The sequence below is a fragment of the Agrilus planipennis genome, unplaced genomic scaffold (genome assembly GCF_000699045.2).
Source record: "Agrilus planipennis isolate EAB-ADULT unplaced genomic scaffold, Apla_2.0 scaffold134, whole genome shotgun sequence".
Lineage (NCBI taxonomy): Eukaryota > Metazoa > Arthropoda > Insecta > Coleoptera > Buprestidae > Agrilus > Agrilus planipennis.
In genome coordinates, this window is record NW_020438860.1 from 154,120 (window position 1) to 166,678 (window position 12,559).

General features: G+C 38.4%; 3 protein-coding genes across 4 annotated transcripts in view; 1 reads left to right on the plus strand and 2 right to left on the minus strand.

Moving 5' to 3' along the window:
- The window catches only part of LOC108739050 (bromodomain-containing protein 3), a 16,243-nt gene extending 11,779 nt beyond the window's left edge, over nt 1-4,464 (minus strand). Inside the window, exons 1-10 of the mRNA XM_025973247.1 lie at nt 4,029-4,464; nt 3,216-3,350; nt 2,830-2,884; nt 2,540-2,767; nt 2,120-2,477; nt 1,836-2,059; nt 1,448-1,756; nt 908-1,155; nt 690-849; nt 491-623 (exon numbers count right to left, since the gene is read on the minus strand). Coding sequence (XP_025829032.1) covers nt 491-623; nt 690-849; nt 908-1,155; nt 1,448-1,756; nt 1,836-2,059; nt 2,120-2,477; nt 2,540-2,767; nt 2,830-2,865 — 1,696 coding nt within the window. The 5' untranslated portion in view covers nt 2,866-2,884; nt 3,216-3,350; nt 4,029-4,464. The remainder of the gene's footprint in view (nt 1-490; nt 624-689; nt 850-907; nt 1,156-1,447; nt 1,757-1,835; nt 2,060-2,119; nt 2,478-2,539; nt 2,768-2,829; nt 2,885-3,215; nt 3,351-4,028) is intronic.
- The window catches only part of LOC112904049 (bromodomain-containing protein 3-like), a 17,132-nt gene extending 5,041 nt beyond the window's left edge, over nt 1-12,091 (minus strand). Inside the window, exons 1-14 of one of the 2 annotated variants that reach the window (XM_025973227.1) lie at nt 11,840-12,091; nt 11,027-11,161; nt 10,641-10,695; nt 10,351-10,578; nt 9,931-10,288; nt 9,647-9,870; nt 9,259-9,567; nt 8,719-8,966; nt 8,501-8,660; nt 8,017-8,434; nt 7,452-7,649; nt 7,158-7,316; nt 6,049-6,168; nt 4,662-5,987 (exon numbers count right to left, since the gene is read on the minus strand). In XM_025973227.1, coding sequence (XP_025829012.1) covers nt 5,845-5,987; nt 6,049-6,168; nt 7,158-7,316; nt 7,452-7,649; nt 8,017-8,434; nt 8,501-8,660; nt 8,719-8,966; nt 9,259-9,567; nt 9,647-9,870; nt 9,931-10,288; nt 10,351-10,578; nt 10,641-10,676 — 2,601 coding nt within the window. In that variant the 5' untranslated portion in view covers nt 10,677-10,695; nt 11,027-11,161; nt 11,840-12,091 and the 3' untranslated portion in view covers nt 4,662-5,844. Of the gene's footprint in view, nt 1-4,661; nt 5,988-6,048; nt 6,169-7,145; nt 7,317-7,451; nt 7,650-8,016; nt 8,435-8,500; nt 8,661-8,718; nt 8,967-9,258; nt 9,568-9,646; nt 9,871-9,930; nt 10,289-10,350; nt 10,579-10,640; nt 10,696-11,026; nt 11,162-11,839 lie in introns of both variants that reach the window. The other variant, XM_025973220.1, reaches the window with a different exon arrangement.
- LOC112904053 (glutathione hydrolase 2-like) overlaps nt 99-12,559 on the plus strand; it is an 18,499-nt gene continuing 6,038 nt past the window's right edge. The window contains exon 1 of the mRNA XM_025973237.1: nt 99-340. Within this exon, the coding sequence (XP_025829022.1) occupies nt 331-340 (10 nt within the window). The 5' untranslated portion in view covers nt 99-330. The remainder of the gene's footprint in view (nt 341-12,559) is intronic.

Here is a 12,559-nt window from a genome sequence, read left to right on the forward strand (position 1 = left end):
ACGGAATAAGGTGAATACATACACACACATGTATATACAATACCGTTAGACAATGATGGTACGTTCTTTACACACACAAACATGTTTAATGGGTTTATCATGGGTGGGGTTTGTCTAACCACAAGCCATGGTTCTGTTTCTGTCTTTATTCTTTAATTTTTGCTCAAGTAATTATCGTATTGTCTCTCTCTAAATATGTCTTAACTTTCATTAAAGTTTCTTTGATAATTTTTAAGTTTGATACACCATAATTTTAAGAAATATACGGTTCTAATTTAATTATGTATTCCAATTAACAATTTACTGTTTAGGAGTTAGTTTGGAATAATAATGGCTACAGGTAAGGCAACCATTTACATATTGTAACAATCAAAACTAATATTTAGCAAAAAATTGATTAATACAAATTGTTATAAAATTGTACGTATCAAGGTACTTATTAAGAATTTTTAATTTAAAATCGCCTTCCTACATCCACCGCCACCTCCGCCTCCCGCGGATGCGCTACTATTTGCTACCATCTTTTTGCTGCTCTTCTCTATTTCTTTTGCTTTCTTTTTCGCTTTCTTCTTTTTCCCGCTTTCCTCCACCAACTTGCGCATCTTTTCTTGCATCGCTATCAACTACAAATGAATAAATAAATATTATTTAATAATTAACAATTGTTACTGAAATCTTGTGCAACTCACTTCTTTTTCCAACATTTTCAATTGTTTGTTCCGCCTCTCTTCTTCTGAGTCTTCTGTGTCGCTGGATGAGTCTGAACTTGAGCCTGATGAACTAGAATCTGACTTGGTCGATGAACTGCCTCCCACCCTCTGAAGGGACTCGTCTGGAATCTTTGCGAACCTACAGAAATAATTCGTTCATTAGAGAATAAATCATTATTTAATAGCAGACTGTTTACTTCATTTCAAAGACGTCCTGCAGTTTTCGCGCCATTGCAACAACGTCATGATCTTCAGGATTGTACTTGTAACAGTTGGTAAAGATCAGCCGCACGTCCGCTGCAAACTCCTGTGCGGTACGGTACTCCCTGTTGTCCATCTTTTGTTTAACAGTTCCCAGGTCCATCGGTTTCTTTATTATGTCGTGGTAATCGTGTAACCCCAACAATTCTGCATCCACAGGCTTATAGAATGGCCACGCATAAGTCTAAAACACAAAGCAATGTTAAGTATTGCCTGAAATTTTTTTAATGAAATATCTAGATATCTCCAACCGCTTACATTTACCTTCAAAAATCATATGAAAAATTGAACAGGAAATGATTTAAATATTTTTATTGTTAACAAAACTAAGCCAGTTTATTGTAAATTGACACTAGATAATAATAACTTTAATTATTGTTACTATTTTTGCCATTTACTTTGATAATTACAAAGCTTAATTATTGATTTTAAACAATTAGTAAACATTATATGAATAAATAAATAAAATGATTTACCGAAAGCTTTTTGGAAAAGAGCTCCTTGAGTATCTCGTTACAGGACTTGAGCGCCTCAGACAACTTGTCTTTGGACTTGTGCGACGCGTGCTGCTGTTGGGACGCATTCATGTTCATTAAAGGTGAAATGTTGGCCTGATTGTAGGGCACCAAGCCGTCTAATTCGGCCCTGATTGGTTTCTTTATTTGTCGACCCGATTCCCGACGCGTCGATATCTTCGCCGACTTGGACTCCATTGGAGTGTTGTACTCAAACGCCGTCGCCGACGGAGTCGTTGTGTCCGCCTTTCTTTTTACACCTTTTTTTACCTGAAACAACACAAAAATAGAAATAGTCTCAAATAACATAAATAATGGCAACTTTTCCCCCAAAAAATTCTTTAAATACCTTTGCAGGTTGAGCGGGAGGCATCACGTTTCCAGGGAGTACGTTAGGAGCGAGGTTTGACGGTTCCAGAGGGTTGGCCAGGGGTTGGGCGACGTGATAGCCGGCCGTGGGCTGAGCCAGCTGTTGGGGCAGGTTACTGTGTGTTACGGGGGTCGTAGGCGCAATCGTGGTGGTGGCAGTGCTGCCAGGAACTGTCGCGGGCGCTTGAGTACCCAACGGTAACGCTACAACATAAAACAAGGCGTCAGAAACCCCTTTCTTTATTATTAGAATTTATTTTATACCAGTTGAAGGGGCAGTTGTTGGTGTGGCGACGGTAGAACTGACCGCTGGTGGTCGTCCGCGTCCTGCGCCGACCCCTGGCGTGCCCGCAACTCTGCCTTTCTTTCCCTTGATTCCCTTGGCTGGAGGATCGATCACATACTCCTCTTTAGGCATATCAGCGACTTTTGTCAAGAAGACTTTCTCCAGGGTCTGAGCCATCACAACCACATCCTCGCCGGGTTTGTTGTACACATAACAATTGGTGAACATCGTATTGAAGTCCTGGATACACTCCTTGCCTGACCAGTAGTAGTTGTTGTCCAGGCGCTTCTTTATTGTCCCCAGATCCATTGGGTTCTTAATTATTTTATGGTAGTCCTAGAAAGAAGAAAAGAAGGGATCCTATACGATGTCGGGCTAAAAATGTGAAAAATACTTACGGGTAGATTGAGTTTTTTGGCGTCAACGGGTTGATGGAAGGGCCAGGCAAACTGATGTTTCCATACTGCTTTAAGAACGGTCTTTTGTAGGAATTGCAGCTGGTTAGTGACCCTGCCTGGCCGATTGGGAGGTGGATGGACGGGGGGCTGAACCACACCATTTACCGGTTCAAGGGGCACATCTACTCGGGGTGGAGGCTCCCTGTCGTCGGTGGCCTTTGTGGGGCTCTAATTTCATAGTGTTAGCCAATACTGACAAATTAAATAACACTCTAAAGAGCCAGACTTACCGCATTATTCTGAATCGGTGTTTCAACTTGTTGCATTTTGTCAAAAGACTCTCCCCTAAAATAAAATATCCTTTTTAACACACCACCATCGTTTAACTCATTTTTTAATAATCATAGTTTCATTTAGCACATGTTGGATATTAAGCAGTCTTTATACTTAATATTTCTGTAATCATCTTATTACAAATATTGCTTTTAACATTTTTTATAGTTTTATTCATATAAGACCACAGCATGTCTCGGAACTATAGATATTTCATCAAATTGTGTTATATCATTAACTATAAAAACAGTATTTTAGATTATGATTACAGAATAGTAAGGCCACATTAAAGAATATGTACTATTTAATGATAAATACATAAAAATTGTTTTCTTAGACTTACCAAAATAATGTACAATGTTTAAAAATGCTGTCCTTGACCTGTTAAGTCAGCTGGCCCCAAAGCGAGCAAATGGTATAGTACTTTCCATGCTCTAAGAGCATATCAATACCTTAATGTTAACATAGCACACTGTATCTGTAAAATAATTCAGTATCACTGTTCCATTCACTAGTCAACTAAATGGTACACCATGCATCGACACAAACTACAAACAAATAGGTTTTCGTTTCAATTAGAATAGTGTAATGTGAGGCCAGAACCCTAAGGCAATCATTAATCCTGCAAGTCAACGTTTGTAAATTAAATAAAACATTGAAAGTACATGCGAAACTTTATTGTGAATATAGTCTGTCAATTTGTGGTTACAAAACATGAATTTTGGTAAATTTCTAGTAGATTTTAGGTAGCTGGAGCAATTTAATGGTTGTAATATAAAAGTTAACAAGACCTTGGATGGATCACAGTTAAAGTTAGCCGCCTGGGCATCTTTTACATCGCCAGATAACCAATGGTTACCTTACGTGAGGACTGCTTTGGTTTTGTGGCATATACGCGGGAAAATACATATTAACCTAAATCAAACAAAAAATATGAACATAAATACATACAGAAATCGGATTTTTTCGTCTGGAGTCAGGTTTTTCGTGAGAATTTCTCTCGCAATAATGCAACAACATGGCGGGTTTACACTCTACACTACTATGCAAAGCCGAATTACATTTTCACTTATTTAACCAACAAACGTAACTTTTACGGGCCTTCTCGTTATTTAAACAGCTAAATGGAACACTTACGAAGTTAATTAAAAATTACCTGATTATTCTGTCCAATTTTTCGCATTGAAATCATATAAAATACGGAGCAAACACAACACTTGCACGTACCACAAAACCCGCTTGCCCAAGCCTAGCACGTCTTATTATGGCTGCCAAAGTGTAGCTCGTCTGATCGTTGGGGAATTAAAATTTGACATTTAAAAGAACTTAGTCAAGGAATTAATAAAATATGCCTAAAAATTGGCCCTTTTGCAAAATATGTTACTCTCAGGCTAAAAAATATCGACAAAGAGCTGATACTTGTGGAAGATACTTTTAGATGATTATTGTTCTGTATGTACTTTACAAAGCAAAAATGGCTGCCTTCCTACTTTCGATATCCAAATGTTGTCATCATTGCATTTAACTGCAGTATTAAATAGCATTTTTCGTAAAGAAGCCATTTAATGTCATTTTAAGCCTGATTAACTGGAAATGTACTTTACCAAAAAAAATGAATAGGTCTTCAAATTTTTGCGTACGTCACACTTTTTACAAGAAATACCACTCTAGTGGGTGGGTTCATTCTCTTTTGTTTATTTAGTAACTGATGACATTTCTTTATTAGAAAAGTGTATATTATCGACAATATTGCATTTTTTTTAGAAATATAAGGAAAAAGTTAGTTNACCTGTTCTTTTTGTCATTTTTTTTTAGCGATGAAACAGAAATATATATATATATACACATTTATGTGGGGTGTGGTTATACGTAACTAATGCATGTGTGTGTGTGTATGTGTGTGGGTGCAAAATTGTTCGATGGGTGGGTGAAAATGTGAACTGACTGATGGAGCGAGCCTAGTTACACCCTTGCGATCAGGCGTTTATATGCAAAAAAGTATTTAGTTTAAAAAAAAGGGGGGGGGTAATCGGATACTAATTAATAACAAGTCGTTAGGCGGAATTTCCGTAATGTTTTTAATCGTTAAAGCCAAAAGAAAAGAACAAACGTTGAAACTCGGCCACTACTTCGTAATAATTACTTTACATTATAAATACCTTTTTAATCGCTTAATGGAACGATGATATTATATGTATATGTACATCTCTTTTGCAAATCTCTTATTAATATACGTACGTAATTGTGTTTGTACGGATTTCTTTATATTATACATGTATGGTACCCAATTAAAAGAGGAAAGTAAAATTTGCACTTCTCATTCAACCACAACGAACGAAAAATCTACTCGCAAACATCATTCGAGATTACATTAAAATAAATTAAACACGATCGTTCTTTTTAGACTTATCATTTATTAATCGCAGTAATATAATTAATATGAAGGATAAAATGGAATAAAGAATAACAACGCGACGTGCATGGCACTTCATATACATAAAAATTATATTATATTGCCTATTCAAAATTCGTACAACAGCGCGCTCTACCTTTTTAAGACAAAAACCAGAATGAGAGGAAAAAAGAGGACTTTTTGCGACGACTGTCTCACGCCCATGTTTTTACGCACACACTCCGTCTCTACGTCTACTTTTACGTCTCAACCCCGACAAGCAACAATTTCTACCGTGAAATCAGGCGGCTAATAACGGGAGGAGAGATAAAAATGACAACGAAACCAAATGAGTAGTACCTAGTTAACAATAATCGTTGCCATAGAATCGAAGGGGTCGATCTCTTAAATAGGCAGGGAGGAAACAAGGAAATGGTCTTTTCTGTGTGTATCGTGTGTGTATGTGTGGCGTTGTTGACGTACTCATTGTTTTATACTATTACTTGTGTCAACTTTTAATGGCGTTCAACAACTTATCACCGCAATGGTTGTTGTGGGTGAGTAGTAGTAGTGGTGAGAGCTAACCTGCTTCGCTGTCGCTGGAGTCCGACGAGCTGCTCGATATGCTCGACGTACTGCTGTCCGTGTCCGAACTGCTCGAACTGGAGGACAGGCGACCGGTGGGACCGCCAGCTCCCGCTGGATCCACTTTGCTAGCCTCTTCTGAAAGGCACAAGCGATATTTTACGTACCGAACAGCAAACATTTCTAATTTTTTACTGACCTTTCTTTGTCGTCTTCTTTGTATTGCCTATTTTATCGTTAACGTCGTTCAGTCTCTTCTCCAACTCTTGCTTCTTCTCCGCTATCTGCTCGTCTTTCGACTTGCCCGGCATCTTTTTATCTGCAACGAGATTTATAAGGGTACCGTCCAATTCAGAAAATTATCAACAAATATAAAACAATCACCGCTGAATGTTCCTCTTACGGTTTCGTAGCAAAAAACGATAACGACGAACTCTTCTGGTTAGATTTCGTCGTTCGTAAGTTTAATTTTAGCCAAGACAAAGCATGAAACCAAAGATTATTTTTAACCTTTTCTTTTTTTAATCCAGTGATCATTTTATATGTGCATACGTTGCTAATTAATTACTTAATGAATGCCTAAATTAACGTTCCCCTTCACCAGATAACCAGTAACAATTAGAAATAACACGCATTAAACTGGTAGAGCATGCTGTAAAGCGTTAGACTTAAAATATACCCCTTTCGTTACTTATTCACTTTGTCCCACGACAAAAAATTTCGATATTATCATGCACAATAAAATTTTGATATATGGATCATTCTAACTTATTAAACACATCGACATGCGTTTACTGATTTTAATAACAAATCCTTTAATAATAAATCCTTCAAATTTATTTCATAAAAGGAAGCAAAAAACACCAACAAGCTTGCCTATTATTTTCAATGGTATCTGAGGGCAAAAATGTTTGGAAAAACTGTAATCAAGATTACAATTATTAAATAAAGAAGCAGTTTACTCCCAAATACCACAAAGGCATAGAAAAGCCACCCACTTCTACCGTCACCTCCACCTTAATTAAAAAAAAAAAAAATAGGAAAACATAGCACCCAGCTTATTACTTTACTTTCCAATAGTCAAGGTCGAGTCTACCATGCTTAGAAATGTGTAGTTCCAATTACAACGTCTGCTACGTGCCCCCCTATTTCGTTTATTTTTCTAGACACACTTAAATAAAACTATAAAGGCATAACAAATTGTAAAATAGTTTAGAGGGGGGCAAGGGGCAACCACCGGTGCTCTGGTGACGCAGATTGTGCCGGCACGTCCGACGTTAAGTAACGGGAACTTACAGTAGGGCTTACGTGGCTTTTTGCGTAGACACGACGCTACGTAGCTCTCCAGTTCTCGTAACGTGGACGGCTTGAGCGTCTCAAAGTCGATCTCGATTTCATCCGGATTCGAATCACGTAACGACGGCTCTCGCGACTGTATTATGTGCACTACACGCCCCAATTTGTCACCTATATATCAATTTAACATAATTATTAAAACAATACAACATAAATAATCAAAGAAATTGTAATTACTTCAGAAAAATGATGATTATAAAGAATTAATATTTTTCTGTAATTATAAAGAAGACAGGGCGGTCTTACCTGGCAGTTTGTTGATGTCTAATGAAAGTTGTCGTTTCTCATCGTAGGACATTGGTTTCGCATTGTCCTCGTCCTCAGAGTCGAAGGCAAGTGCGGGGGCTTGCGCCGCCGATTTCTTACGTCCGGCGCCAGTCTTATTGTTTGCCTTCTGTCTCTTGGACGCTGCGTTACCCTGCGCTGGCTTCGGTCCCCTCACACCTGTGCACACAAAAAAGAAAAACCATTCCAGTAAGACATTGCAAAGCAAAAATGTGAAAAAGAATCCCCTCATCCGCGAAGAAATTAATAACAGCATTTTTGTGTTTTTCGGAGTCTTAAATGTGATAAATGAACACAGCAACAACAATTTCAAAAACAAATTCAATCAGTTAAACACTATTAAGGAGCTTTAAATTTTTTTTTGTAATGCGGACTTCCCTACAGTCTTCTAACTTAACTGAACATCAAAAACTACCAAACTGTACCTAAGAATTACAAATAAAAAAAAAAAATATGTAATTTTTAATTATTTACAGAAAACCTGAAAGTGCGCGACTCTAGTTGTCTTTTTGCATGTAGTGTTCACCTTTGCTTTTGACGGGTTTAGAAGCTGCCGCGGCAGCGGGGCCTCCCGCAACCGCGGCGGCATTGGCCCCCGTCGCCAATGAATGAAGGTGGTGGTGCATGTTGAGCGACTTGCCGGCGGCCGTGTGATGATGGACGTCGCCGACCACGCCGCCGACCCCCCCGCCCATCTTCATATCCGCCCCCGAAACCACGCTGGCTATGCTGTCGTCGACGCTGTCCGACATTACGTTATTCGACTTGTTTAGAGACGCGCCCCCGGGCTTACCGAGACCGCCACCTCCGCCTCCCGCGGATGCGCTACTATTTGCTACCATCTTTTTGCTGCTCTTCTCTATTTCTTTTGCTTTCTTTTTCGCTTTCTTCTTTTTCCCGCTTTCCTCCACCAACTTGCGCATCTTTTCTTGCATCGCTATCAACTACAAATGAATAAATAAATATTATTTAATAATTAACAATTGTTACTGAAATCTTGTGCAACTCACTTCTTTTTCCAACATTTTCAATTGTTTGTTCCGCCTCTCTTCTTCTGAGTCTTCTGTGTCGCTGGATGAGTCTGAACTTGAGCCTGATGAACTAGAATCTGACTTGGTCGATGAACTGCCTCCCACCCTCTGAAGGGACTCGTCTGGAATCTTTGCGAACCTACAGAAATAATTCGTTCATTAGAGAATAAATCATTATTTAATAGCAGACTGTTTACTTCATTTCAAAGACGTCCTGCAGTTTTCGCGCCATTGCAACAACGTCATGATCTTCAGGATTGTACTTGTAACAGTTGGTAAAGATCAGCCGCACGTCCGCTGCAAACTCCTGTGCGGTACGGTACTCCCTGTTGTCCATCTTTTGTTTAACAGTTCCCAGGTCCATCGGTTTCTTTATTATGTCGTGGTAATCGTGTAACCCCAACAATTCTGCATCCACAGGCTTATAGAATGGCCACGCATAAGTCTAAAACACAAAGCAATGTTAAGTATTGCCTGAAATTTTTTTAATGAAATATCTAGATATCTCCAACCGCTTACATTTACCTTCAAAAATCATATGAAAAATTGAACAGGAAATGATTTAAATATTTTTATTGTTAACAAAACTAAGCCAGTTTATTGTAAATTGACACTAGATAATAATAACTTTAATTATTGTTACTATTTTTGCCATTTACTTTGATAATTACAAAGCTTAATTATTGATTTTAAACAATTAGTAAACATTATATGAATAAATAAATAAAATGATTTACCGAAAGCTTTTTGGAAAAGAGCTCCTTGAGTATCTCGTTACAGGACTTGAGCGCCTCAGACAACTTGTCTTTGGACTTGTGCGACGCGTGCTGCTGTTGGGACGCATTCATGTTCATTAAAGGTGAAATGTTGGCCTGATTGTAGGGCACCAAGCCGTCTAATTCGGCCCTGATTGGTTTCTTTATTTGTCGACCCGATTCCCGACGCGTCGATATCTTCGCCGACTTGGACTCCATTGGAGTGTTGTACTCAAACGCCGTCGCCGACGGAGTCGTTGTGTCCGCCTTTCTTTTTACACCTTTTTTTACCTGAAACAACACAAAAATAGAAATAGTCTCAAATAACATAAATAATGGCAACTTTTCCCCCAAAAAATTCTTTAAATACCTTTGCAGGTTGAGCGGGAGGCATCACGTTTCCAGGGAGTACGTTAGGAGCGAGGTTTGACGGTTCCAGAGGGTTGGCCAGGGGTTGGGCGACGTGATAGCCGGCCGTGGGCTGAGCCAGCTGTTGGGGCAGGTTACTGTGTGTTACGGGGGTCGTAGGCGCAATCGTGGTGGTGGCAGTGCTGCCAGGAACTGTCGCGGGCGCTTGAGTACCCAACGGTAACGCTACAACATAAAACAAGGCGTCAGAAACCCCTTTCTTTATTATTAGAATTTATTTTATACCAGTTGAAGGGGCAGTTGTTGGTGTGGCGACGGTAGAACTGACCGCTGGTGGTCGTCCGCGTCCTGCGCCGACCCCTGGCGTGCCCGCAACTCTGCCTTTCTTTCCCTTGATTCCCTTGGCTGGAGGATCGATCACATACTCCTCTTTAGGCATATCAGCGACTTTTGTCAAGAAGACTTTCTCCAGGGTCTGAGCCATCACAACCACATCCTCGCCGGGTTTGTTGTACACATAACAATTGGTGAACATCGTATTGAAGTCCTGGATACACTCCTTGCCTGACCAGTAGTAGTTGTTGTCCAGGCGCTTCTTTATTGTCCCCAGATCCATTGGGTTCTTAATTATTTTATGGTAGTCCTAGAAAGAAGAAAAGAAGGGATCCTATACGATGTCGGGCTAAAAATGTGAAAAATACTTACGGGTAGATTGAGTTTTTTGGCGTCAACGGGTTGATGGAAGGGCCAGGCAAACTGATGTTTCCATACTGCTTTAAGAACGGTCTTTTGTAGGAATTGCAGCTGGTTAGTGACCCTGCCTGGCCGATTGGGAGGTGGATGGACGGGGGGCTGAACCACACCATTTACCGGTTCAAGGGGCACATCTACTCGGGGTGGAGGCTCCCTGTCGTCGGTGGCCTTTGTGGGGCTCTAATTTCATAGTGTTAGCCAATACTGACAAATTAAATAACACTCTAAAGAGCCAGACTTACCGCATTATTCTGAATCGGTGTTTCAACTTGTTGCATTTTGTCAAAAGACTCTCCCCTAAAATAAAATATCCTTTTTAACACACCACCATCGTTTAACTCATTTTTTAATAATCATAGTTTCATTTAGCACATGTTGGATATTAAGCAGTCTTTATACTTAATATTTCTGTAATCATCTTATTACAAATATTGCTTTTAACATTTTTTATAGTTTTATTCATATAAGACCACAGCATGTCTCGGAACTATAGATATTTCATCAAATTGTGTTATATCATTAACTATAAAAACAGTATTTTAGATTATGATTACAGAATAGTAAGGCCACATTAAAGAATATGTACTATTTAATGATAAATACATAAAAATTGTTTTCTTAGACTTACCAAAATAATGTACAATGTTTAAAAATGCTGTCCTTGACCTGTTAAGTCAGCTGGCCCCAAAGCGAGCAAATGGTATAGTACTTTCCATGCTCTAAGAGCATATCAATACCTTAATGTTAACATAGCACACTGTATCTGTAAAATAATTCAGTATCACTGTTCCATTCACTAGTCAACTAAATGGTACACCATGCATCGACACAAACTACAAACAAATAGGTTTTCGTTTCAATTAGAATAGTGTAATGTGAGGCCAGAACCCTAAGGCAATCATTAATCCTGCAAGTCAACGTTTGTAAATTAAATAAAACATTGAAAGTACATGCGAAACTTTATTGTGAATATAGTCTGTCAATTTGTGGTTACAAAACATGAATTTTGGTAAATTTCTAGTAGATTTTAGGTAGCTGGAGCAATTTAATGGTTGTAATATAAAAGTTAACAAGACCTTGGATGGATCACAGTTAAAGTTAGCCGCCTGGGCATCTTTTACATCGCCAGATAACCAATGGTTACCTTACGTGAGGACTGCTTTGGTTTTGTGGCATATACGCGGGAAAATACATATTAACCTAAATCAAACAAAAAATATGAACATAAATACATACAGAAATCGGATTTTTTCGTCTGGAGTCAGGTTTTTCGTGAGAATTTCTCTCGCAATAATGCAACAACATGGCGGGTTTACACTCTACACTACTATGCAAAGCCGAATTACATTTTCACTTATTTAACCAACAAACGTAACTTTTACGGGCCTTCTCGTTATTTAAACAGCTAAATGGAACACTTACGAAGTTAATTAAAAATTACCTGATTATTCTGTCCAATTTTTCGCATTGAAATCATATAAAATACGGAGCAAACACAACACTTGCACGTACCACAAAACCCGCTTGCCCAAGCCTAGCACGTCTTATTATGGCTGCCAAAGTGTAGCTCGTCTGATCGTTGGGGAATTAAAATTTGACATTTAAAAGAACTTAGTCAAGGAATTAATAAAATATGCCTAAAAATTGGCCCTTTTGCAAAATATGTTACTCTCAGGCTAAAAAATATCGACAAAGGGCTGATACTTGTGGAAGATACTTTTAGATGATTATTGTTCTGTATGTACTTTACAAAGCAAAAATGGCTGCCTTCCTACTTTCGATATCCAAATGTTGTCATCATTGCATTTAACTGCAGTATTAAATAGCATTTTTCGTAAAGAAGCCATTTAATGTCATTTTAAGCCTGATTAACTGGAAATGTACTTTACCAAAAAAAATGAATAGGTCTTCAAATTTTTGCGTACGTCACACTTTTTACAAGAAATACCACTCTAGTGGGTGGGTTCATTCTCTTTTGTTTATTTAGTAACTGATGACATTTCTTTATTACAAAAGTTTATATTATCGACAATATTGCATTTTTTTTAGAAATATAATGAAAGAGTTAGTTACAAAAGCTAACTGAATAAAAGTTACTCTAAAATTATAAAAAAAATAGAAATTATAAACAATGGAAAATCTATACTTCCCCTCCAGTCAT